General features: G+C 34.9%; 1 protein-coding gene across 1 annotated transcript; it reads left to right on the top strand.

Moving 5' to 3' along the window:
• The first annotated feature begins 17 nt into the window (after positions 1 to 17).
• FUS12 (proteasome family protein) lies at positions 18 to 25,608 on the top strand. The gene is made up of 12 exons (XM_089801720.1): positions 18 to 214; positions 388 to 480; positions 22,032 to 22,110; positions 22,309 to 22,549; positions 22,637 to 22,711; positions 22,903 to 23,037; positions 23,776 to 23,963; positions 24,081 to 24,149; positions 24,262 to 24,352; positions 24,444 to 24,578; positions 24,936 to 25,051; positions 25,160 to 25,608. The coding sequence occupies exons 1-12, from the start codon at positions 208 to 210 to the stop codon at positions 25,248 to 25,250; spliced, it is 1,320 nt and encodes a 439-aa protein (XP_089657846.1). The 5' UTR covers positions 18 to 207; the 3' UTR covers positions 25,251 to 25,608.
• Positions 25,609 to 26,148: the final 540 nt, after the last annotated feature.

Genomic DNA, 26,148 nt, shown 5'->3' with positions numbered 1-26,148 from the left:
TGAAATAAATTAATTTTGTTATGTGATGTTTATAAAGTAGCTTGGGCTCACTGATGTCTCGGCTCTTGAGGTTTCGTTCACCGTTATAAATTGCAGGTTTTCTAAGCAGCATCAGCAGTAACCGTAACAGAGAACGATTTCTTATCGAAATATCCTCTATTTGTTTATTCTCTGTTGTTCGGTTCTTTTGTTGCTCGACTGTTTAGAATGTCAGGTACTGTTGAAAATCCCTACGTTTTTCTGTTCTTTCCGTCTTATAATTCAATTGTTGTGGCTAGTGCGAATGAGAAAGTTGTTGAAACCCTCTGTGCAAAAATTCTTCAATTGATTTTTAATGAATAAAGCCCTAATTCAATAAGTGTCTTTTTTTGACGGGGATCGTTTCAGACATGGACGAAATGGATTATGGATTCGAGTATTCTGATGAGGATCCGGATGAAGAAGATGTCGCCATTGAAAACCAGTATTACAACTCTAAAGGTGCCAAATAAATTGAATCTTTTCTATTTTTTATTTTTTTAAATGGCAATGATTTTTTATTTATTTCTGAATAAAAATTGGGTATTTGTAGAAGTAATCACATGCCCTAAAAGTCAGGGCGACGTTTACAATTGTTCGTCAAGCATTATGTTGTTCCTGTAATGCCAGATCATCTGTTATCGATGTTGAATTTTTCAAATTTTGGGAATGTTTCAGTTAATGGCTGTTATGTTGATGACAATGAGTGAGTCTTGCTTCATTGTCTCTAGAAGGCTCCACTCACTTCATTACTGTTGAGAGTGCAATTGGTATGGAGAGACTATAAAGATGCATTGTGATGTGTAGATTCTTATGAGAGGGGGCTTTAAACTTATCGATACGGTGTATTAGGGTACAATTTGTTGTAACAACTTGTGACTGACTGTAATCCTTTTTGCGATGACTGGAATCCATTGTGCGATCCCATCACCGGAATTAACTTTCTAGCTAACTTATCTTGTTCAGTCAGACAGGAGTATTCTGTTATCTTGTTACATGTTCCTCACATCAGTATTTGTTGAAAGCCAACTCCCCTTTCACACTTAAATTTGAATCCGGATCATCAGTGTACCCATCTTATTAACCCAGTATGTTTGATCTATTTGAGTTTACTTCTGAAATTCTACACCCAAGAATACTGTCTAAAAAATCCGAGTCATTATGAACTAATCAAAATGGCTGCATATCAGTGTCGAAAAGCAAATGCACCATTCAAACACGAGAGATGAAGTTTTGTGACTCAGCTTTCTAAAAAGAAAAAGTAGGTCATTCCATGAATGACTTGATTACAAAATACTCTATGAAGCGATATCTCATATTACCTCTCTTTTAGATTAGATTTGAGAAACGAATTTAGCCTTGAGAAACGAATTTAGCCTTAAAATTCTCTCTCTAGAGGACGTTTCTGTCATATTATAGCACCATGGCTTATCTTTTTGGCATCTTTTGTAAGTCTTGCAATGCTTTCCTATATTTTTTGCTCCTTCCTATAAATTTTACTATTATAAGTTTTTCTTCATACTTGTTGACATCTACATGCACATCTGGTCCATAAATAGTTATGGCTGATAGGTGATTGGGTAATTTAATAATGCAATGAACTCTATGCACTAACCTCTTGTTTATCACTTCAAAAGAAATATTTTATCTTGACATTTACCAGAAGATTGATAAAAAAAAACTTACCAAAGGGCCCCAGTATTGTGTAATAAGATTGTCTATTGACATTGATATGTTTAAAAGGGTGGTACCACAATGCTTTTGTCTGCTACCTAGAAGACCTGTTTGGAGTTAGTCCATAGAAAAGAATATGCAAGATTAAACATTGTCAACATGAAAGAAAGACATTAAAATGGTTTTATCATCTCTATTGCTGATGGAACTTAATGAACTGATTGTTCGAAATTTACAAATCATAGCTGATATTTTAGTTTAGTTGCTGGTAATAATAGAATATCCTGTAGGGAGTTAAATGGAGTAGGTTGCATCATGTGGATTATATTCGCCGTTTTGTTTGATCAGTAGAACAATGAAGCTTTATCATTTTTAACATGTATCAGAGCAGGTAAGCTAATTTAGTGAATGAGAAGGTAATTCTTCTCTTGTTTGAGTAGTTGCAAGTGAAAGTAAGTCTCGGCCATTGAAGAATGTGCTTGACGAAGAGTGAGTAGCAGATTGGAAGGAGAAGTTTGCAGCCATAAAACTAAAGCCAGCTTGCAAGCCATCTCTCAGTTTGGAGCTGATTTATATACCTTACTCAGAAATTTATTGCCCTAGAAGATCCATTTTCATAGCTGCAGCTTGTAGAAGGGTCGCATTTGATCATTTTTGTATTGTAAAGGAATCAACTGTGGATTAAACATGCAAATTGATGCTGGAGTTTATAAGAAATTGCTTAGCACTTTTCAAAGTGGAGAAGTGGTGTTGTTTGCCACAGATAGGATGCCCACATCTAGAAGTACACAGGTCAAAACTTCATGCTGATCCAATAGCTGGGTACCACAAACTTATGTTATTTATACACTGTTAATTATTGAAGGCCATTGAGTTACCAATGGCAAGCGGCAATACAATCAGTTTGGTTTTGTTGAATAACTTTGAATGTTGCTCAAGATCATCTTATCTGCATTCTAAGACATATGGAAATATTAAGTATTGATCAGCTTGAATGTTCAGCAAGGGCAATTTGTGCCCAGCAATGATGGTATGCATGACATTTTTATATCGAGGGAGCAAGTTGTACGTGGGATTATTTTTCTTTTCAAAATCAATTTGCTAAGGGAGTCATATTGTGATTTACATAGTAAAGTTGTACATTTGAAGTTAAAGAACATCGTATTTCTATGGAGCATTGTAAAGCTGGTGATCTGTATATATGTTTGCTCTGTAAAATAATCCCACGTTTGAAACCACAAAGAACAGTTTCTCTTATGTTCTTTGCACGCTCTTTCAAGAGATACGACCTCTGAATTTACTTTTTGGTCTTGAATGGATTTTGGAATATTTCAGTTGTGGAGCTTGTTCCCCATATAACATTAGGAACAGACGTTGAAGATAATGGGGACCATACAAATCAAGTGGTCTGTCACTGCTAGTGTATTGTTCAGTTTGATGAGGGAAGTTCTCCCACATATGAAATGTTGAATAATTGTGTTCTATTCATCAAAAGTGTTGTAGCTGTGATATTTTGATCATGTCTCTGATCACAGATGTCTTGCAAATAGTAGCGTCTGTCCCTATTTGCAAATGTCTTTGTGGATACTGGACATGCCTCGATTCATGAGATCCTTGTATTACTTGTGACTAGTGTGTGCTCTGCACTTTGTAAGAAGAGTTGTATATATAGGTAAGTGCCAATACTGAAGGATGTCATTAGGGGTCATGGATTCTAGTGTATGTTCTAGTCCATATTTTTTGTTAGTTTGGTGAACTAAATGTATGCCCTACTACATCAAGTGATAAAGTGATACAAGAGATTTGGGCTGCTGCGTTCTTTCAATTTAGGTGAGGAATGTGGGAAATATGTTACGTCCTCAACTTGAAATACATATATGAGCATCAAAAAATCATATTGTGCATAAGATTTGAAGATTTTCTGCAAATATCAAACCTAAGGAGCAAATGATTATGAACAATAAATTAAAAAAAATAAAAAATAAAAAATAAAAATAAATGGATAATAGTAAATTGTAGTATAATCTAATTACAAAGACAATGAATTGATAGTCAAATTAATTGATTATGTAGGAGGACCTTGCAAATATGATACTGATTACCAATTCATTCTGCAATTAATATATAATTATGAAATATTGAGGATATGATGATTGCACCAAAGGTATATATTAGATAGCCATTATTATCAGTACCTTGCAAATATGATACTGATTACCAATTCATTCTGCAATTAATATATAATTATGAAATATTGAGGATATGATGATTGCACCAAAGGTATATATTAGATAGCCATTATTATCAGTATACGGGGGCAATATTGTCCTCCGGATGAACTTAATTCACGTCATGGTATGAAGGAAATAGTTAAACTGATATAATTACCTTTCAGACAGTAGGAAGTCGATGGTAACTATTAAGTCTAAGGGATATATATACCTTCCGATATGCTGTACGGATATGCGATCAGTTGTAATTGCTGAAGGTTACAACCAGTCTTTAAAAGCCATTAGTAAAGTCTTGGATGTGAGTACAAGTTAAGAATCTATATGTTATGATCTGATAACTACTGTTATATTAAGGAGCTACCATTAGTGGTAATCAATAGAAAACTGTAGATATACAGTTTTCAGGAAAGAAACAAACACAATGGTGATTCCATTAGGTGGTCATCTATATGCAAGAGATGACAATGAGTTGGAAGCTCAGTAATTGAAAGAATTATCACATGATCAATTATAAAGATGTAAATTATAATGAGTGATTATATATGTAGGTGCTTCTATATGCATTTATATAATGTGAAATTTATAAATATTTTGTGATAAATACATTATTGGTGTAATGACTTGTATAAGACACTATGCAAATTTCACAACTGCTATAACTAAAAAATAGAGTATCTTTGCAAGTGGTATTAGAGTATCTTTGATTCCATCCTCTTAAGAGGTAGTTGATGTGAACTAGCCAAAGGGCTCAAAGAGCATTGGAAAGATGGAGAGAGAAACTTGTCACCACTATGAGTGATCAAATGAGCAATGAATTAAGTGTTCGATAACTGAGAGGCAGGGTGAATCAGTTATGTTCAGTTATTATTCAGTCCTTTCAAACAATTTCAGTACCAATAAAACTTAACAAATTTTATCAGCAATCACTCAATGTAAAGAGTCAACTTATCATTTAACTCTTTCAACCAATTTACTTCAAATTGTTAACTCACTGTTCTTTGCATTACCGAGTGTCAGTAAAATAACTTAGTTATAACCTTGTAGATACCTAGTTATCATCAAGTTGCAGTAAAAAGTAAAACTTGTAAGACAACTTGTAACAGAAATAACATTCACACATTTGACACCATGATTTTAACGTGGAAACCCTGTGAAGGGAAATACCACTTGGGGCAGGCAACCCAAAAAATATGGACTCTTCTAAAGTGAGCTATGCAAGGAGCCAACCTTGTTAAAGGTTGCATACACATTGTTAATGTGACCTTGTTAGAGGATTTTACCAAAAGATCATCTAGATCTTATCACTCCTTGATCTTGTCGAAAGAGTGGCCTACTCTAAAGGATTTACAAACACCACTAATCGATGTTACCATGTAGGATTTTATAGACTTGTTAGGTCCACTCAGTTTTTCGAGATTTTCAGCTACAATGGTTTGAAAGTAATAGTAGAAATGATTGGTTAAGTATAGCAACTACCTTTGCTTGTTTAGATCTATGTTCTGTTCTTGTCTCTCTCTAATCTCGCTCGGCTGATTCACACCTTCACTTTTACCAACTTTGCTTCTGTCTTCCCTCTACTATGCTCTATTCACCTTGCTCTATTCTTCTTCTCCATACTTCACATTCACATCAATATCATAACATAAGCAACATACTCAACAACATGATTAGCATAAAAAATGTCTTGATCTCCTTCTTAAATAGTCATCTCCAAGCTTCCAGATTCTTCCATCTATTGTGGCTTAATCATAGTTTTCAATCTTAGATACAATGTACTTAAACACGTAGAAAATAGAACTTTATGCTCATCCTTATCTTTTTTCAATCTCCATCATCAAATCCTCATTGAATTTTCCCAATCATTGATCTTGCAATAAACATTGACTCGTGCCTTGGACCATCTCAAACTTTCCAAATTTCCGTCACAAGTCGGCCTTAGATTCCTATTTTCCAAACTTGTTCTTCCAGTTGTTACTCGGGTAACATAGCACTCGATCAATACTAGAGTGAATTGTCCCATTTACTTTGCCAAATGCTTGGTCAACATTGTAGTCACTCAGTGAATACAACCTTCATTAACTTTGTTACTCGGTTAAGCTTGTGTTCTTCAATTCATTGCAACAATTGTAAAACAATCATACCAACATTACATTATCACTGTCCAACTCATTCAAGTACCCATTGAATACTATACTTATCAATACTATCTCCATCATGCTTCTTTCAAATCCTCTTCATCAATCAAATTCTCTTTATCAATTAAATGATATGGCACTCTACTGAGTTAGCATAATGTCTAGTCAAGTAAGCCTCTAACATCAATGACAATATAATAATTGATATGACTCTTTCACAAACATTCATAGCATTACCAATTTCTCCTTCAAACCATTCAAAGTATAAGTTATAATGGGGGGCTTACCAACTCAAACAATTGTATGAATCATAATGGTTCTTTTAGAATATCAAATGCTACACCAATAAAGCCCTCCCTTCCTACCTAGGTCACAACTTGAGGAGGAAGAAGAAACAAACACCCCCTCCATTGAATAATATTTGGTGCAATTGTAGAGGCATACTCTAGAATTGACCCCAAACTTAGAAAGGATATCTCTGTTAAGGATTACTCATAGTTACGCCGCCCTGGGAGACGGGGGGACGGTGGGAAGCAGGGACAAGTTTCCGAGACGGGGGGATAGAGCGGCCTTGATTTGGGGACAATGGGGGGATGGCGGAGGGGGATGGGGGGGTGGCGGGGCGAGCAGGGGTGTATATACTATACATATGGTACTTAAAATGCTAGCTATGAAAATATGTACTACAATTATACAATATAACTTGATATAAACATAAAAATGTACAAAATAGTAAACTTAAACAATAAAAAATTAAAATTGAACATTGCATTGAAGTTTTGAACCGGAACATCATGATTCATGATCAAATAACAAACAAACAATGAACATTGACATTGAACATCAGCAAATATTAGTCTATATATCAATCTTTAGATCAATAGTATGAGTATCTAGATTCTACTATCTAAAAGTAATCAGTGATTATATGAGTCATGAGAAAAAGATGATTACAATAAGTATCATGTGACATGAATCATGATATCAAAATAAGTATATAATATTATAATGCAAACAAAAACTACAAGTCTCCCCACACCCACAATAAAGGAGACTCCATCGCGTCCTCCCACAATCAAGGAGACTTCGTCGCATTCCCCTGCAATAAAGGAGACTTCATTGCGTCCCCCTGCACCCACACATAGGAGATGTCTTGCTGTCTTCGGCGGAGGCGGCGCTCTAAGCAGCACCACCCGAGATGCCATCCCCTCGTCCCGAGGACGTCCCCAACTTCAAGACAGCCTAGTTTTTTGGGGGGGGATGTGTCCTCGTGTTACACTAGGTTTATTGTGATGCTAAGATGAATGCCTCCTCCAATATTAAAAAAAGGCACCACAAGATAAAGACCTAAAGAAAGAGTGAGTAAGATAGCACTTTCTAAATTTGAAGGATTAGGGAGAGTCACAATGTGTTCATGGGTGCCAAAGTAAGAAACTTGTCTCTCATTAAGCCCTATGAGGGAAAAAATACCATTAGATTTGGGGTGTTTCATTTAACATGGGCAGCCCATGAGTGGTGGCATTATGGCTTTATCACTCAAGTTCACCATCAAATAAATACTTTTGATGATTTCACACAAAAAATCGTAAAGAGATTTGATTGTTCTCACTGAAAATGGTACTTCAAATGATAACCTTACTTAAGCAACAAGGGTTAGTGAAATAATTTGCCATTGAATTTGAAAGATTGACAACCATGGTACCAAAGGTCTCTCAAGAAAGGTTCACTTGCCTATTCATAGGAGGATTCAAACTTAGAAATGATATCTTTGTTAAGGATTATTGTGATGCTAAGATGAAAGCCTCTAATAATAAAAAAAGGCAACACAAGATAAAGATCTAAAGAAAGAGTGAATAAGATAGCCCTTTGTAAATTTGAAAGATTAGGGAGAGTCACAATGTGTTCATGGGTTTCAAAGTAAGAAACTTGCCTCTCATTAAGCCCCATGAGGAAAAAAATACCATTAGATTTGGGGTATTCCATTTAACAAGGGCAGCCCATGTGTGGTGGGATCATGGCTTTATCACTCAAGTTCACCAACAAATAAATTCTTTTGATGATTCCACACAAAAAATTGTAAAGAGATTTGATTGTTCTCATCGAAAATGGTACTTTAAATGATTAACCCAACTTAAGCAACAAGCAGTAGTGAAAGAATTTGCCATTAAATTTTATAGTTCGACAATAATGGTACCAAAGGTCTCTAAAAGGTTCACTTGCTTATTCATAGGAGGATCCAAACTTAGAAAGGATATCTCTGTTGAGGATTATTGTGATGCTAAGATGAAAGCCTCCAATAATAAAAAAAGGCACTACAAGATAAAGACCTAAAGAAAGAGTGAATAAGATATTTGAAGGATTAGGGAGAGTCACAATGCGTTCATGGGTGCCAAAGTAAGAAACTTGCCTCTCATTAAGCCCCATGAGGGAAAAAATACCATTAGATTTGGGGTGTTTCATTTAACAAGGGCAGTCTATGAGTAGTGGCTTCATGGCTTTATCACTCAAGTTCACCAACTAATAAATTATTTTGATGATTCCACACAAAAAATCGTAAAGAGATTTGATCGTTATCACTGAAAATGGTACTTCAAATGATTTAACCAACTTAAGCGACAAGGGAGTGAAAGAATTTGCCATTAAATTTTACAGTTTGACAATCATGGTACCAAAGGTCTCTTAAGAAAGGTTCACTTGCCTATTCATAGGAGGATCCAAACTTAGAAAGGATATCTCTGTTGAGGATTATTGTGATGCTAAGATGAAAGCCTCCAATAATAAAAAAAGGCACTATAAGCTAAAGACCTAAAGAAAGAGTGAATAAGATAGCCCTTTCTAAATTTGAAGAATTAGGCAAAGTCACAACGTGTTCATGGGTACCAAAGTAAGAAACTTGTCTCTTATTAAGCCCCATGAGGGAAAAAATACCATTAGATTTGGTGTGTTTCATTTAACAGGGGCAACCCATGAGTGGTGGCATCATGGCTTTATCACTCAAGTTTACCAATAAATAAATACTTTTGATGATTCCACACAAAAATTCATAAAGAGATTTGATTGTTCTCACCGAAAATGGTACTTCAAATGATTAACCCAACTTAAACATCAAGGTTTAGTGAAAGAATTTGCCATTGAATTTAAAAGATTGACAATCATGGTACCAAAGGTCTCTCAAGAAAGATTTACTTGCCTATTCATAGGAGGATACCATAAAAGGTACACTCATCCAAAATCTTACATCAAAGACACTCCAAGCATCTCCATAAAAGAAGATAAACCTAACCATTTAGGAGGATGAACATAAAGGTGTTTTATTGCACCTAAAGTGACCTAGAGGAACTTAGGAGGAATGGATTATGCTTTGATCGCAAAAGGAAATGGAAATAAAGACAGACAAGTGTGGCCAAGAAAAAAAGTCAATGTGCTAGGTGTAAAAAGACATGGAAGTCAAGACACCTATATAATTGAAAGGAAAGAAAGATGTGCTTCAAGTGGAGAAAAATGGGATGTGGAAAGAGGAGTTGAGCCTACACATTAGAAGCTATACTTGACAAGAAATAGAAGGAACATTGGACATAAAACAAAGCACAATGAACTTTGCTACCTTTGTTGTGGACTTATGATATATAATCACAACAATGATGTGTTATTGAAACATAGGTGAAATCAAACAGCATACTTCCCTCCACTACAAGGAAGCCAAGGCTCAAAGAAGTGAAGGGGAATATGACTATGAGATCTTGGCGAAGCTATTTAATATGGTGGAGCTAAAAAATGCAATGAACAAGTTGATAATAGTGATCAAGAAGTCAATCCTAATTGTGAGGAAGACTAGGAAGACCCAAGGTGGGGTTCAAAATGAGATTGTAATTGTTGGAAGTTCAATCTTGCATCAATGTGTGATGGAAATGAGTGTTACACTGCAAGGTTGTAGACAAGTGCATGTTGTGTAGATGTCTTCACAATGCACATACATCTTGGGCTTTCCAAGTAGTGTTGCCAAGTCGGTGAAGACAAGGTTTAATAAATGGACACAAAGGGGTTATGTGGATTTTTCATTTGTAAAGCTAAGGTAGAGGTGTAGTGTAATGGTAAATAATGTTGGGGTTCAAATTTATGACATTACTGGTTGATGAACAATGAGTTTTAAATGACCAACATGGCCCTTTGAATTGCTACCATATTGAATCTAGGAGAAATCCACCTTAGAGCATACAACATGAAAAGAAAAATGGGAAAATATGTAGATTTGATTATCATGAGTATATCTACCCGTCACAATGAGTTGTCTACTATACAAATTATATATGGACATTGAATCTAGCGTGAACTTGATAGAGTTATCACTTTGATTTGTGTGATAAAGTGAAAGAATATTATGGGAAATATTAGGAATGAGAATAATACCATTGAGACTTTGTTACCTATATCAATATCCCCCTAGCAAAAATATCAAGATAACCGCTATTAGCTATCAGGAACTTAGTTGTTTACTAGTTTAGTGATCTTGTCATATGTTGTGAAACACAAGAATTGAGTATCGATCTAATAGATTGATCAGCATTAGTTACACAACAAGAGCATGACCTTTCATCTTATTTTCTCCATTAGCAAGACCGGTCGATCTTGAATGGATGGATGATTATGGATGTGAAGAAAAAGGATAACTAGAAGACATAATAGGAAAACTAATGGTCCTTTAGGAGTTGCTTCATCTCTTTTAATTGTTTCTTATAGCAGTTACGTCCCCCATGCCTTGGGTTTCTCCTTAGGTTTGTCCTCTTTAGAAGATGTGGGAGAACCATTAGATCTTGTCTTAGGTTTATTTTTCTTCTTTCCTTTATCCTTAAGTGATTGTACAATTAATACCTTAGGCCTAGGTAATTGTGCAATTAATTCCTTTGTCTTAGGAAGTGCATCAAGATACAAAGCTAAGCTTGTGCTCTAGCAATTCTATCAAAAAATTGTCCCAAAAGAAGGCATAGCAAATGAATCATGTAATCCATTTGTTGTAGAATAGAATGAAGTGGAGAGGTATACAAATAGATCTTTCAACCTAGACAAAATTAATAATATGCATTACATATCAATTTAATCCTTTTTACAGTTGGCTAATTTAAATCAAAATATTTTTACAAAGCAGTTTTTAGAGGTAGGAAAACCACAGTGGAAAGTGATGTCAGTTCTGCTTCTAGTTAGAAGGTACTTGCCTCACTAAGTGAACCAAAGAAATCCTTGAAATCCTTGTACTTATCTCATACCTGATTTGGAGTTACACTCCATGTGAAAGAAAAAGTTGTTAGAGACATGGATAACAGTCAAGCCCATAGTCTCATCACATTTGTTCCAATATTCTCTAGAACAATCAGGTTGATGGTCACATGAGGTAGACTATAAATGCTTAGACCAAAGCAAACTTTGTTTTGTAACCTTTGACATGTGATAATTTTGAGTACTTAAAACTATTGCTCGACCATCAGAGCAACAAGTAAATTAGACAAAAATCTGAAATTAAGATAACCTATTAATTTGAATTGGATACAACTTCAAAGCTGAAAGCATAATGCTCATTTTTTGATTAAAAATTGTTTTGTGATAAATCTTAATGGACATACCTCCATATCTAGGTTGTCAATGTGTATGTAAATCCTAACATCCAATATATGTGCCCAAGCCTTGTATTATGGTAAAATAATGAGTGCTATTAAGCATAGATCATAAATGATCTATATATACAAGTATACACAAGAATGTTTCTATATGTTTCTATAACGAACAAATAAAGAGAAATAGAAACATTCTGACAAGAGAGAGAGAAAGTTTCCATATTGAATAGAGAGAGAATATGGAAACATAGAAGAAGAGTGACCATTAGCAATAGAAGTAAATCTATGAAAGAGAGACAAAATTAGAGAGATTTTACTCTAATACCCTCTCTTTATTGTCATTCTAACTTCAAAACTAAAATATTGTAGGAGAATCTTCAAAAGGTGTAAAAGGCAGACTTGGGCTGATCAGTAAGCTCTGCATGTTCTGCAATATGGGCCTGTGGCTGAGATCCTCCCTACTTCTAACCACATGATTCTTGGATCACATGATCAAATTTTTGGCAATAGTTGCACCTGTTTTGCTTCTTCTTGGAGCTATTTTGAGATTGAGTAGATGATTGAGATGAGCCTTTATCCTTGTTAAAGGACTAGGCTGAAAATTCTTTTTTAGAGGAGGATGAAGGAGCAGTTTTGCCAAACTGTTGTTTCCAACGGTCCTCCTGTAGAAGTTTGGTGCACAAATTGGGAAATTTGAGGTCAACATTTCTTGCAGTAATGTTGAGCATCTCAATAAAATGCTCATAGGATGATGGTAGACTTTTTAGAGTAATGACTACCATATCCTCTTCCTCTATTGTATGGCCAATGGCTTCAAGGTGATCTCCGATGTCATTGATCTTTAGAAGATGTTGCTGTAAGGACATGTGCTCATCCATAATAATAGAGAATAGTTGATTCTTCAGAAAGAAGGTTCTGCTTTTATCTAATGTCTTTTGTCTAATGATCCTTTAATGTTTTCTATATCTCTATAGTTGTCTTGCTAGACGACACTTGAGGCAGCTGATCATCAGTAACTCAAAGCGTAATAAGCATAAACGCTTCACATTTATGCTCATCAAACTTCTCTTGAGTAACATCAACTATGGTAGGACGAGTCTTAGTACTCAAAACAAGTGCCTCAAGGCAACAGTACTCGAAGATCATCATCATTCTCTGCTTCCAGGTGTTGTAGTTCCTCTGTTGAATCGCTGACTTCCTTGCAAGAGAAGATTGGTGAGAGATGCCATGACATGTTTTTTGATGCAAGAAAAATGTGAATATTAGACAAAGCACAAACTTTGAGGCAGATTGACGGAAGCTCCAAAAAAATCAAAAGACACCTAGAAGAGATCTCAAAAAACCCAGAAAGAATATGAAATTATGTTCAAATTTCATTGGCTCGAAAATGGAGGCAAAGAAAATGGCACACCCAAAAATAATGGAGACCAACCCAATTGTGATTTGCAAAAACCCACAAATAATTTGCAAAAAGATTTTGAACCCGGCATGAACTCCTAGAATTTGAAAGAAACCCTAGTTGTCTGTAAAAAAAACCTTCAAAATTGGCAGATTGCTGTGAAAAAAATGGTGGGAATAGGTGGTTTGTTTGTATAGCAGAGGTAGAGGGTTATTAAAAACCCTCAAAGGAGTAGAAGTCGACCATTATTTGGGTCGAAAAACTTAGAAAATGTGGGCGGAATGCAAAAATGTATGCAAAAATCACAAAAAACACAGGTTGTTTTTGACATAGTTGAAAAACTATGGGCACAATTTTGCAGAAATCATGCACAACAACCATCGTTTTGCAGAAATAATTGCTCACAACAATGATTTCCAGAAAAAAAAACGAATTCCTGTAAAAGAAAAAAATGAACACACCCAGGCAAAGATTTTGAAATCTATAGTACTAAGTGTTTCATTCATTCTCATGAGAGATGAGTCTGTATGAATCACTACTCATGAAACATGGGTCAATGGGTTTGACTCAAAAACTACACTGTTGAATCCTGGTAGCAATATCATAATTTTACTTTGTTGACCTGGGACCTCTTTAAAGGTCTTAATTGGAGCTCTGTCTAGTTTTACTGTTTCTACTAATCATCTCTAGAGCATCTTGCCTTAATCATAATATACTTGCAATTCACCTTCGCTTGTGTAACAATGCCATATTGCATTTCCTATATTGCATATATGGAATGTATACTAAATGATAGAAGATCATAGTTCTTATTTATGCACAATTAATATACAATATTTCATTGTCTGTTTTTCTAATGACATTCTTTTTGGAAAAAGAGGAATGCTCTTTTTTTTGAGGGATTTCCACATCCTAAAATGAATGACCGAGCATGAAAATCTATGTGCAAGCTTGAGTCCAAAAATTTCATGAAGAAATTATAGATATTCAAAACCTATTTAAAAAAATTAATTAGAAAATTTCAATAATGAAATTATTTTTCAGAAAAAATAGTTCTGATACCATATCACATTAAAATAATGATTGTGTTATTAAATAGAGATCATAAATGATCTATTTATACAAGTATACACAAGAATTTTTCTATAACGAACAATGAGAGAGAAATAGAAACCTTTTGAAGAGAGAGAAAGTTTCTATATTAAACAAAGGGAGAATATGGAAACATAGAAGAAGAGTGACCATAGAATACGGAAGAGTTTCTATATTTCACTGGATATTTCAAAAGATTTTAACCATTTCATTTTAAAATGCTAGAAGTCTTCTTTCTTCATATCACTTGCTTCTTTAGCTTTCTTTAAGCCAACATTGCATAGCTTGTATTGCTTAGCACCCCTTCATCAGTAACATTTAGCTGCCTTTTGGTCTCTCTTTATTTTTCAAGATTTCACAAATTTTCTTACGAAAGCTTTAGTTCTCTACAAACCTGAGGGAAAGTTAGTTTCCTAATGCCACTAAATGTTGATTGTCATTATTCTTTTTTGTATATTAATTTTGAAGCTTACTGTAATTATGTTGAGATGCATTCTACATTTTGGCAACACAAAGTGGGATGTACATAAAGTCTATTTTAAGGAAGGTTATCCTTGTCCATTGAATGACATTTATTATTTTATATTTTCAGTAACATTTCCATTTTTTGGAAGGTATCTTTATTCATATCATTTTGATGCATGAGCTTCCTGGGTTGCCTTTCTATCCTACTCATCTTTGTTCATTTTGCCTATTAGCGTTGAGTTCTAGTGGTTACCGAGTTGCAGTCATTGCCGAGTTGCAAACTAATAGACAGAGAAGAGGAAATGAGAAGATCAATACCTGACTTAAAATCACACAGTTAAATCCTGATAGCAATATCACAATTTGACTAGCTGTGAAAATTATCTCTTACTTATCAAGTTCCTGCCAATTACCAAGTTAGCTTGTTAAGAAAGATGCAAAATTTGAGGCAAAAAGACATGACTGTGAAAGAGAATACTGAGGAATTCTATAGATTGGACATCAGATCCGAACATGTGGATGACGAGGTTGAGAAAGTTGCAAGGTATTTGAATGGATTGAGACCTGGAATTCAAGATTGAGATAAGTTTTGTGAAATTGGAAAGTGTGGAAGAAGCATATCAATATGCCTTGAAAGATGAGGAGATCTTGAAAAAAAAGGATTAACAAAGACAGAGAGGTAGAGGTGGTAGATTCCAGAGAGGCAGAGGTTATCTTATGGAAAATGTGGCAAATCTGACAATTTTGCGCAAGGTAAGGGCAAATCTGAATGGAAAATTGGTGAGAAGGGCAAGACCGAGTGGAAAGGTGGTAGTTCTTACAGAGGAAGAGGAAATTCTTATTTTGGAGGTGGTTTTCGTGGTAATTGTTTCAGATGTGGCAAAGAAGGGTATAGATCCTTTGAGTGTAGATACTCTAGTGAGAATGAAAGTGGTAGCAAAAATGCTATGATACAAGGTGAAACTGTGCACCCTCAGAGTGATCCAGAGGCTGGAGAAAATTTGATGGTGAGAAGAACTCTGTGTAGTGAAAAAACTGAGGATAAAGAACCTATTCATAGAAGTCTTTTCAAGACAAAATGTAAGATAGTTGGGAAATGCTTCAAAGTGATCATTGACAGTGGAAGTTAAACAAATTTGTCATCAGAGGAGCTAGTTACAAAGTTGCAGTTGCAAAGGATGAAGCATCCTAAACCTTATCATTTTTCAAGGATTAGGGATGAGCATAAGATATTGGTAAGCGAGCAATGTGTTATGAAATTAAAGATTGGATATTACTCTAACGAAGTTTTGTGTGCTATTATGCCTATCGATTGTTGTCATATTTTGTTGGGTAGACCTTGGCAATGTGATAAACATGTTGTGTATGATGGAAGATTGAATCAATATACTATTTGGACAAATGGAGTTAGGGATACATTGATGCCTTTGTTTGAGTCTCCTAATGAGAACAATTGCACTATTGTGAGAATTTGCATGGTTAGTGGAATGCATGGTTTGAAAAAGAAATGAAAAAGAATCAAGTTTGTTTTGTTGTAATTTCTAGAGGGCTGAGTTGTGGTAGTAATGGCTAAGCGATGGAGTATAGTAATGACCGAGTGAGTGATAGAGGCTGAGCAATAGAAAACAGTAGAGGCCGAGTGCCAACAAAAATTGAAAGCTTGTTGAATGAGTACAAGGAGATTGTTGTTGAAGATATACCTGATGGTTTACTGCCAGTAAGAAGTATAAGTCATTGTATGGACTTGATTCCTAGCGCTAGTTTGCCGAACAAAGCACCATATAGATTGACACCTACGGAAAATGAAGAACTTAATAGACAAGTGCAAGTGTTGTTGCAAAAACTTACGGAAAATGAAGAACTTAATAGACAAGTGCAAGTGTTGTTGCAAAAAGGTTTGATCAGAGAAAGTTTGAGTTTGTGTGCTGTACCTGTTGTATTGGCACCTAAAAAGAATGGAGAATGTGTACTGATTCCAAAGCTATTAACAAGATCACAGTGAAATATCGGTTTCCTATGCTGAGGATGGATGACATAATGGATTTTTTTAGTGGAGCAAAGTATTTTACCAAGATTGATTTAAAGAGTGGTTATCATCAAATCAAAATCAGAGAAGGTGATGAACGGAAGACTACTTTCAAGACAAAAGATGGTTTGTATGAATGGTTGGTTATTCCTTTTGGTTAGACTAATGCACCTAGTACTTTCATGAGGTTCTCAAAAGATTTATGGGTGAGTTTGTGATTGTTTACTTGGATGATATTCTGATATTTAGTAATACTAAAGAAGAACATCTTGAGCATGTTAGGCAAGTATTTTAGAGATTGAAAGAGGAGAAGTTGCTAATTAATTTGAAAAAAGGTGTTCCTTTATGGAAGAGGAAATTGTGTATTTGGGATTTTTGAATTCAATTGATGGTTTGGGAATGGTTCTTGAGAAGGTTAAAGCAATTTTGGAATGGCCTACACCTGAGAATGTGGGTGAGGTAAGATCATTTTATGGTTTGGCATGGTTTGGCTAGTTTCTACAGAAAGTTTATAAAGAATTTCAATTCTGTTTGTAATGCTATGACTGACACAATGAGAGGAGATAAAAAAATAAATTATGTGGACACATGAGACTGATAACAGTTTTAAGACTTTGAAACAAAAGGTTGTTGAGTTACCTATACTCGCTTTGTCTGATTTCAATAGGTATTTCAAGTTGAATGTGATGCAAGTGGCAGTACAATAGGAGCTCTGTTGAGTCAAGAAGGTAAACTTGTTGCTTTCTTTAGTGAGAAGTTGAATGATGCTAAAAGGAAGTATTCTATGTATGATCAAGCGTTTTATGCTATTGTTCAAGCCTTGAAGAAGTGGAGACATTATTTTATTCCTAAGGAGTTTGTGTCGTATCCTGATTCATAAAGCTTTACAATATTTGGGAAGCCAACATAAGTTGAATCAGAGACAATATGGAGTGGGTTGAGTACTTGCAGAGTTTCACATTTGTGATCAAGCATAAAAGTGGAGTTACTAACCGAGTTGATGATGCATTGAGTAGAAGATGTTCTTTGTTAACCGAGATGAAGGTTGAAGTTCTTGGTTTTGATGAGATGAAAGAGTTATATGATACTGATCCTTATTTTTTTGAGGCGTGGAGAGAGTTGTAATGTCCCTTTTTTTAGCATTCATAGCATGACGTTGTCGTTAGTCTATTTCCCCACGGTCCCGTAGGCTAACCAAGACATTAAAGGGACTTAGAGGCCATTTGGCCTAAATAGTTTCAGTTGCAGGTCTTTCTAAGGGGTTTTGAGGCAACTTTGGGCATACTTACTATTTATAGTAAGTCATCTTGGGCATGGGCGGACACCCAATGGCAGCGGTATGTCGATGGTAATTGTTTAAAATCGGCAAGAAGACTTGTTTATCATTGATAAGATTTGTTTTGCATTGATAAAGCTATTTTATAAAGTTAAATTTAAATATTTAACTTTATTAATGCATAGACTATAGTTTGTGGGAAATATTTAAATTAAAAGAGTCCCCTTTATTTTATAACATTGGAGACATAAGTTACATAAAGGGAGTGATGTTTTATCCCACATTGAGAAAACGAAAGATTGAGCTCTTGTGAGAACACTATAAAAGAAAAGGAAGAGCTTCTTTTAAGTATGCTTGGAAATATCAAAGAAATTGGAAATTTTTTTGGAGATTATGTCTCAATAGTTTGGAGGACGAAATCCCTTCAAGCTGGAAATCTTGACGCCATTGAAAGATATGGTCTTGAGATTCAACATAGTAGTAGTCCGAAAAAGCGGAACTGAAAAAGCAGCTGAAAAAGCGGGTACAAAAAAGTAGTCCGAAAAAAGCGGAACCGAAAAAGCAGGGTGAAAAAACAGAACCGAAAAAGCAGGCCGAAAAAAACAAAGCAGAAGGGGTAGCATTGAAGGAAATTATTACAGCCATCTACAACCAGGTTCTTTTGTTAGTATTGCTTTTTAGGGTGTTATAAGCTTTCAGCTGTAAGTGTGCATTATACCAGCATTATCATTTTGTAATCCATGTAAATGCCAAAGTCTTGGCCATATTTCATGAGCATTGTATTTTTCATTGCAATTAAGAAGATAATAGTTTAAAGAGGGGTAAACGCTTTGACCTGGAGCTATGAACCAGTGAGGCCACAAACGGGGGACCTCATCCCCATTAGATTTGAACCTTGATGGCAAGGATAACAACACAACAACTTAACCATCACAACGTGCCACTATTGGCACAATTAAGAAGATAATAGTTGCTGGTGTCATTTAAGCAATTTAATGTCATTATTTATCAGCTAGTTAGTTTGCATACCAATTGTTTGTAAAAATGTCAGTTGGCTGTAGGTGTTCATTTCTCATGCTTAGATCATATATATGCATTGAATATTGTCAAAAATTAGTAGCACACTCATGTTAGGTCATTGTGTAGTCCATTGTAGTCTTCTAGCACAAGATTCTCATTGATGCAAATTGAAGAAAAAGTCATTTGACGCTAGCTGAAATACTATATCAGTCATACGTCCCTTGCATGTGAATTGTCTGATGAAATTCCTTGAGCTTTCATCAGCATTTTTTTGGGGGCAGATTTGAGGAGGGTTATTACAAGAGTGCAGAGCACCAAATCTATCAGAGCAACTGAGTAAGTTTGATGAATATTTCATTCAAGAAGATATGTTGTTCAAAGGAATTCACTTGTGTATTCTAAGAAATTCTATGAGAGTTAATTTGATGAAGGAAAAGCTTTGTGGAGGTTTGGTTGGACATTTTGGAATTGATAAAACATTGAGTTTGCTTAAGGATAAGTACTATTGGCCACAAATGTATAAGGATATTCAGAAGTTTGTAAGGAGTTGTGTAATTTGTCAAGTTGCAAAAAGAGAAAGTCAAAATACTGAATTGTATTCACCTATTTCTGTTCTTGAGAAACCTTGGAGTGACATCAGTATGGATTTTGTTCTTAGATTACCTAAGAGAACAAGAGGGTATGATTCCATACTTGTCGTTTTGGATAGATTTTCGAAAATGACACATTTCATACCATGTAAGAAGACATTAGGTGCTGTGCATATTGTTGAGATTTTCTTCAAAGAGATTGTTAGATTGCATGGATTACCAAGAAGTATTATTTCTGACAGAGATAGCAAATTTGTTGGTTACTTTTGGAGGACTTTGTGGAAGATTGAAGTTTAGTTCTACATTCCATCCACAGACAGATGGACAGACAAAGGTTATGAATAGAAGGTTGGGTGATTTGTTGAGATGTTTAGTTGGAGCTAAGTTGAGTAATTGGGATATGGTATTGGGACAACTTGAGTTTGCTTATAATAATTTTGTGAATAGGAGTAGAGGAAAAACATCTTTTGAGATTGTTACTGAAATGCAACTTAGAGGAGTATCAGATTTGAGGGATGTTGCTAGTGAAGAGAAGAGAATAATTTGTTGGTTTTATGAAGTCTTTGTACGAGGAAGTGAAGTTGAAGTTGGAACAAAGTAATCAGAAGTATAAGGAGAATGCTGATAAGTCTATAAGACATCATGTGTTTGAAGTTGGTGATGAGGTGATGGTTCATCTGAAGAGAGGAAGATTTCTTGTTGGAACATACAGTAAGCTGAAAATGAAAAAGTTCGGACTTTATAAGATCTTGAGGAAGTTTGACAATGGTAATGCCTATGAAGTTGAGTTACTTGATGACATGGATATATCTCCTATATTCAATGTTGCTGATTTATGTAGGTATCATGAGTCATGAGTCAGATGATGAAATTGTTGTACCTGATGATTATCCTAAGAAGCAAATTGAAGAGGTTGAACAAATATTGGATCAGAGAGTTGATAAGAGCCCAAGAGGAAAGATTACTGTGAATATTTGGTGAAGTGGAAGAATAGATCAGTTGAAGATGCTACATGGATTTCTCAATCTGAGTTGGATTCAACTCAGGTTGTGGCATCTCAATAATTAAGGAGAATCATTTCTTTCAACCTTGGTTGTTTGATGCAGGAGCATCTTGGGTTGCCTTACTCATCTTTGTTCATTTTGCCTATTAGTGCAAAGTTCCAGTTGTTGTCGAGTTGCAATCATTGCCGAGTTCCTATATGTGTCGAGTTGTCCAGTCTTGGCCAAGTATTTCTTCGTGTGCCGAGTGAAACTGATGTCAGTTGATGTTTGGTTTTTTTCTTTGACCGAGCTTGTCTATGATTGGTTCTTAGTTTGAACCGACTTATATATTTAATTTGATCGTGAAGTTAATGTAAGGATTTTGTCTTGGGATGTGTGCAAACCGTTTTTAAGGTCGACCTTCTATTATGTAAAGATCTAGAATTTTTGTAAGCCATTTTGGCAAGAATAAAAAGGGGTGTTTAAATTTAGGTTAGGCATCACTTAGGGAGTCTAGATGGGAGAGCAAAGTAGAAGAGCTAGAAGTCTGAGTTAAGGGCTTGTGAAAGTTCTCAGTGTGGGATTTCATAAAATCTTTGTATTGGCCATAACCCAAGAGGCCTTACAGCTGGGCATGTGTGTTGATAATTTGATGAATCAATAAAGTATCTGCTTCTCTCTCTCTCTCTCTCCCTCCCTCCTTGGTGTTGTTCTCGTTGTTGTTTGCTTTCGTTGTGTTTACTCAGCGAGGTGGTTGGATAGCTAGGAAAGCCTCTAGCCCTAGCTTTTCAGATCCTCCTTGCCTTACATTCTTATGCTTTTTTAATATCGTGTAGATTTTTAATATTAATAAAAATAAAATAACATAGCTTTTGAATAATTGATAAATTATGAATAAATCGAAAAATAAAAGCGTTGGGTGCCAGACTCGACTGATGATAATTTCCTTGGTAAAGCACGAGGTCAGAAGGTCCAGTTCACCTTTACCCACATGGTCCATAGGACACATCAAACCGATGTGACTGGTTACATTAGAAAGTATACAGGGTGTACTGCAGTTCACAGAGGGGTGCTATATCTGATTTTGGCTGTAATTTTTTTATTTTTCAAAATATGTTGATGATTTGAAATTATTTATATAAAAAGAAAATGGGTGTCAATTTAAATTGAGTCTAACAAAATATTATGTGTCATAATCCTATGTTATGAGACACCAATGCAAAATAATTATTAAATCACCTAGGACACAAGAAGTAAATGAGCTATATAGTCCTGTTAATAACTAGCTTCTAGAAATAATATTTTGGGACCAAATATGTTCACACTAAAGAATTAGTCAGGTGATAAACTTATTCACACTGAGATTGAAATCTGTAGATGTAGAGGCTTAGTGTACGAGTTCTTTCTCTATGAATTAGAGAGTCATGTATAAAAGTGTTAATATTGCATGTATGCTTTTCTAAATTACCTTATCTTTAGAGCAGGATATCTGAATTGTAAATCTTCTGCTTCGTAGGTTTGGTGGAGTCTGATCCTCAAGCTGCATTATCTGGTTTTGCTGAAGTTGTCAGAATGGAACCTCAGAAAGATCAGTGGCAAGTTTTATTTTTCTGCTTTACATTTCTATCATAACGGGCGATTCATTTTTATGCCCAGTGATTAGCATTGAGCTATGGACACAATAGCAGCATAGGGATTACATGCTCAACACTAATTATGACTAATCTCCTATATAGAATGCCTTGTTGTTGATGAAGAAAAATCAAATAATAATTCATTTTTTGAAAAATCAGGGGATTTAAGGCTTTGAAACAAACCGTTAAGCTTCATTACCGTTTGGGAAATTATAAAGAAATGATGAATGCTTATCGGGAGATGTTAACATATATCAAATCTGCGGTAACAAGAAACTACAGTGAGAAGTGTATAAACAATATAATGGATTTTATTTCTGGATCAACTAGTCAGAATCTGGACCTCCTTCAAGATTTTTTGCAAACTACATTGAAGGCACTTGAAGAGGCGAAAAATGAGGTAATGGAAAGTAATTTTTATGTTTCATTTAAATTATTTCTGCAATCCATTTATTTCCTCTTAACAAGTTACTGATGTGTGTTACAGAGGCTTTGGTTCAAAACAAATCTCAAGCTTTGCAAACTGTGGTTTGACAGGGGAGAATATGGCCGAATGAATAAGGTACCGACATCAACACCTGATTGTTGTCGATGCTCTTTGTCCTGATGTACCTTTTCATAGTTTTTCTATATACAATTATCATTGGATGGATGAGTGATGCTTGAGTGAATGATGGAAGCAGTTGGAATGAATAATGGAAGCAATTAGAGTAACTTATGAGCTAACCTGTGCTGTTTTTTAATATTTCGTAGGTTTTGAAAGAGCTTCATAGATCATGTCAGAAAGCAGATGGATCAGATGACCATAAAAAAGGCACTCAGTTGTTGGAGGTTTATGCAATTGAGATTCAGATGTACACTAGAACTAAGAACAACAAGAAACTTATGGTAACTCTCTTTTGTTTGAGTTCTTTTCTTGACAATCTTGTGTAAAAATAAATCTTGATGCATTTGCTTTTATTGTTGCCATGATTATCTATAGTCCCTGTTATCCTGTATACAAACTATGGATTGTCTCAAATCATTTGTCATTTGATTGTTTTTGTTGTTTTGAATTGTATGATAATTTCCTGGTTTTTTTAATCCATTTTATAATCGGCTTGTGGACACAACTTTGTTTAAATTTGTTATTTTGGCTCTTTAATGTTTAGTCTCAGCAATACTGTTTCCCCTATTTCATGTTTGTAACAAATTTGATTATAATCTTCTTTCAACACGTTCTTCAGCTATTCATTTTTAATGACCTTATTGTCGTGATGATGTATTCACACTGTTAAATTTGTGACTGATCGTTGCTGTTTGGGAATAAAGAGTCCATAAGGTGTGCTTGTATAAGATTGGCTTAAGCTGTTATGAGGGTTCATATTTCTTCTTGTTCACTTTCTGTTGGCCTTTGAAATATGTGAATATAGTTTATTGCCTATAAAGGCTTACTTAATATTTAAAATAGTATAGTTGAAATTTGCTACTGGTGTTTTTATTTTTACATGTGAAATTTAGGTTATTGTATAAACAAGCCCAAAGTTGAGTAAAGACTAGAAGGGCATTTGAAATGTTATTTGATTATAACTGTAGCATGGAGAGCCTATCATGCTTTTTCCTGTTGACATTTTTCTTTCATTGCAGCAATTGTACACCAAAGCACTTGCTATCAAATCTGCTATACCTCATCCACGAATTATGGGTATTATTCATGAATGTGGGGGTAAAATGCACATGGTTGAACGGCACTGGGCTGAGGCAGCTACAGACTTCTTTGAAGCTTTTAAGAACTATGACGAAGCTGGGAATCACCGGAGAATTCAATGTCTCAAGTAGAGTGCCATAAGCTCAAAAAAGTTTTTTAGCCAAGAAATGAAACTAATATTTTTCCTATTGTCTTGTAGTGCCATGTCCTACTTAGATAAAGAATATGTATTGTTTCCCTGCAGATATCTAGTTTTGGCAAACATGCTGATGGAATCTCAAGTAAATCCGTTTGATGCTCAGGAAGCAAAGCCGTAAGTTGCAATTGGTTGAAAAGTTTATGGTTTCGTAACTCTTGTTCATTGAATGAGATTATGTTCTTTCCAGTGTCTGTTGTCAATGAAAGGAATATTGTTCGTTTTACAGATACAAAAATGATCCAGAGATTTTGGCAATGACCAATCTTGTTGCTGCGTACCAGAGAAATGAAATATTTGAGTTTGAAAAAATATTAAAGGTTTGTCACTGCTTGGTATCAGCTCATTTGCAGCATCGAGGAAACAAGTTCAAAAAAAAAAATGTGTATAACTTTCTTAAATTTTGTACAGGATAATCAAACAACAATAATGGATGATCCATTCATTCGCAACTATATTGAAGATCTCCTGAAGAATATCAGGACACAAGTACTACTGAAACTCATCAAGCCCTACACGAGAATTCGGATACCCTTTGTTTCAAAGGCAAGTCTCTGGGCTCTGTCCTAACACATTTGCAGAAGTTATACACCAAAGTTAGGGTTCAATCTATCATATACATGGATGTGTGCAAATCCAAAAAATCTCCCCTTTTCTTTTTTTGGCAAAGTACAAACCACATACGCTTCCTTAGCAGTTGCAATAATTTGTTACATTTCATGCGGTAAGAAGAGGAATGGATATTATAAGACGATTTCCCTGCTCCCATTTTCCATTTTTTCACAAATTATCCTATTAAAAATTTCTATAATAGACTAGTTGATCTTTTTGGATGCTTTCTGAGCCTGAAATACATAGAGCTCTTAGATTATAGAATCATTGATTGTGTATGATAAATTTCAGGAGCTTAACATTCCAGAAAAAGACGTGGAGCAACTTCTGGTGTCTCTAATCCTTGATAACCGTATACAGGGTCATATTGATCAGGTTAATCAACTCTTGGAACTTGGTGGCGATAGGTAATGTTGGTACTTTGAGAATTACATTTTCATTATTTGGAAAATCAGTGTCTCTACTTGTCGTCAGGAATAGGACTTACCTACATTTTTTTTAACTTGTTTTTTCAGATCAAAAGGATTAAAGAAATACAATGCCATAGACAAATGGAACACACAGCTTCGTGTTTTATATCAGTCTGTTGCAAACAAGATAGGATGATATTTGTTGGTGCCTATATTATTGCACACATCATTTGTCTTTATTAGGAAATATAATGGGTTTTGATCCAAGGCTTCATCTCTATTTACAAAGTTTGCGGGAAATTGCCATTTGTATATTTTTGAGTTATCCTCCTATGATGCGGGATGTATATGGACAGAGTTCATCAGTTCTTTCTGAATTGACTTTACACACTAATATCATAAAATTGATTTGGTCTTCAATAGTAATAGATCCTGGAGAGAGCTTTGAAATGCATATCGGTTGCAGGGAAAAAGAATATATTTTTAGGTAGATTGCATGGATATTTAATTGTTAAAAGAAATGCCTAATGAAATGCTATTGTTTACAATTTTTATGATTGTCTACTTATCCGAACAATAAGGTAGGTTCTGTCTTGTAATTTGTGATATTGTGGTTTTTACATTTCATTATCTATTATCTTTAGTTTATGTATATATTTGTTAATAGTTTAATCTGTAATGCCAAAAGTTGAAAAACTCGAGCATGTTTTATTTCTGGAGTAGTGAATGCAGGAGATTATTATTTTAGAATATAAAATTAGCCTTAATTATTAGCAATTCTAAAGCTTATATTTCTACGAATATAATATAATATTATAATATATTAAATGCTCTTGGGAGACTCCTTAGTTGCCAACACTGGTGAATATGGTTAGGATGGACTAGGATGTGCTGACGTTGTATTCATTTCATATCTGATCACGTTTCTGTTTCTTCATTTTTCCATTGTTAATTAGGACAAATTCATATGAAAACAGACGTTTGGAATCCGAGTTGCCAACTGTGGTGAATATCATCAGGGTGTTTACTTTTCTTTCTCTTAATAAATCTACGTATTTATTTTGAAAACTCCATATTAAAACATTGTGTTTTAC

The sequence above is a fragment of the Cupressus sempervirens genome, chromosome 9 (genome assembly GCF_028749045.1).
Source record: "Cupressus sempervirens isolate cs-2001-9-10 chromosome 9, ASM2874904v1, whole genome shotgun sequence".
Classification (NCBI taxonomy): domain Eukaryota; kingdom Viridiplantae; phylum Streptophyta; class Pinopsida; order Cupressales; family Cupressaceae; genus Cupressus; species Cupressus sempervirens.
The sequence above is the reverse complement of the archived record's forward strand: the minus strand, read 5'-3'. Positions and strand labels throughout refer to the sequence as shown.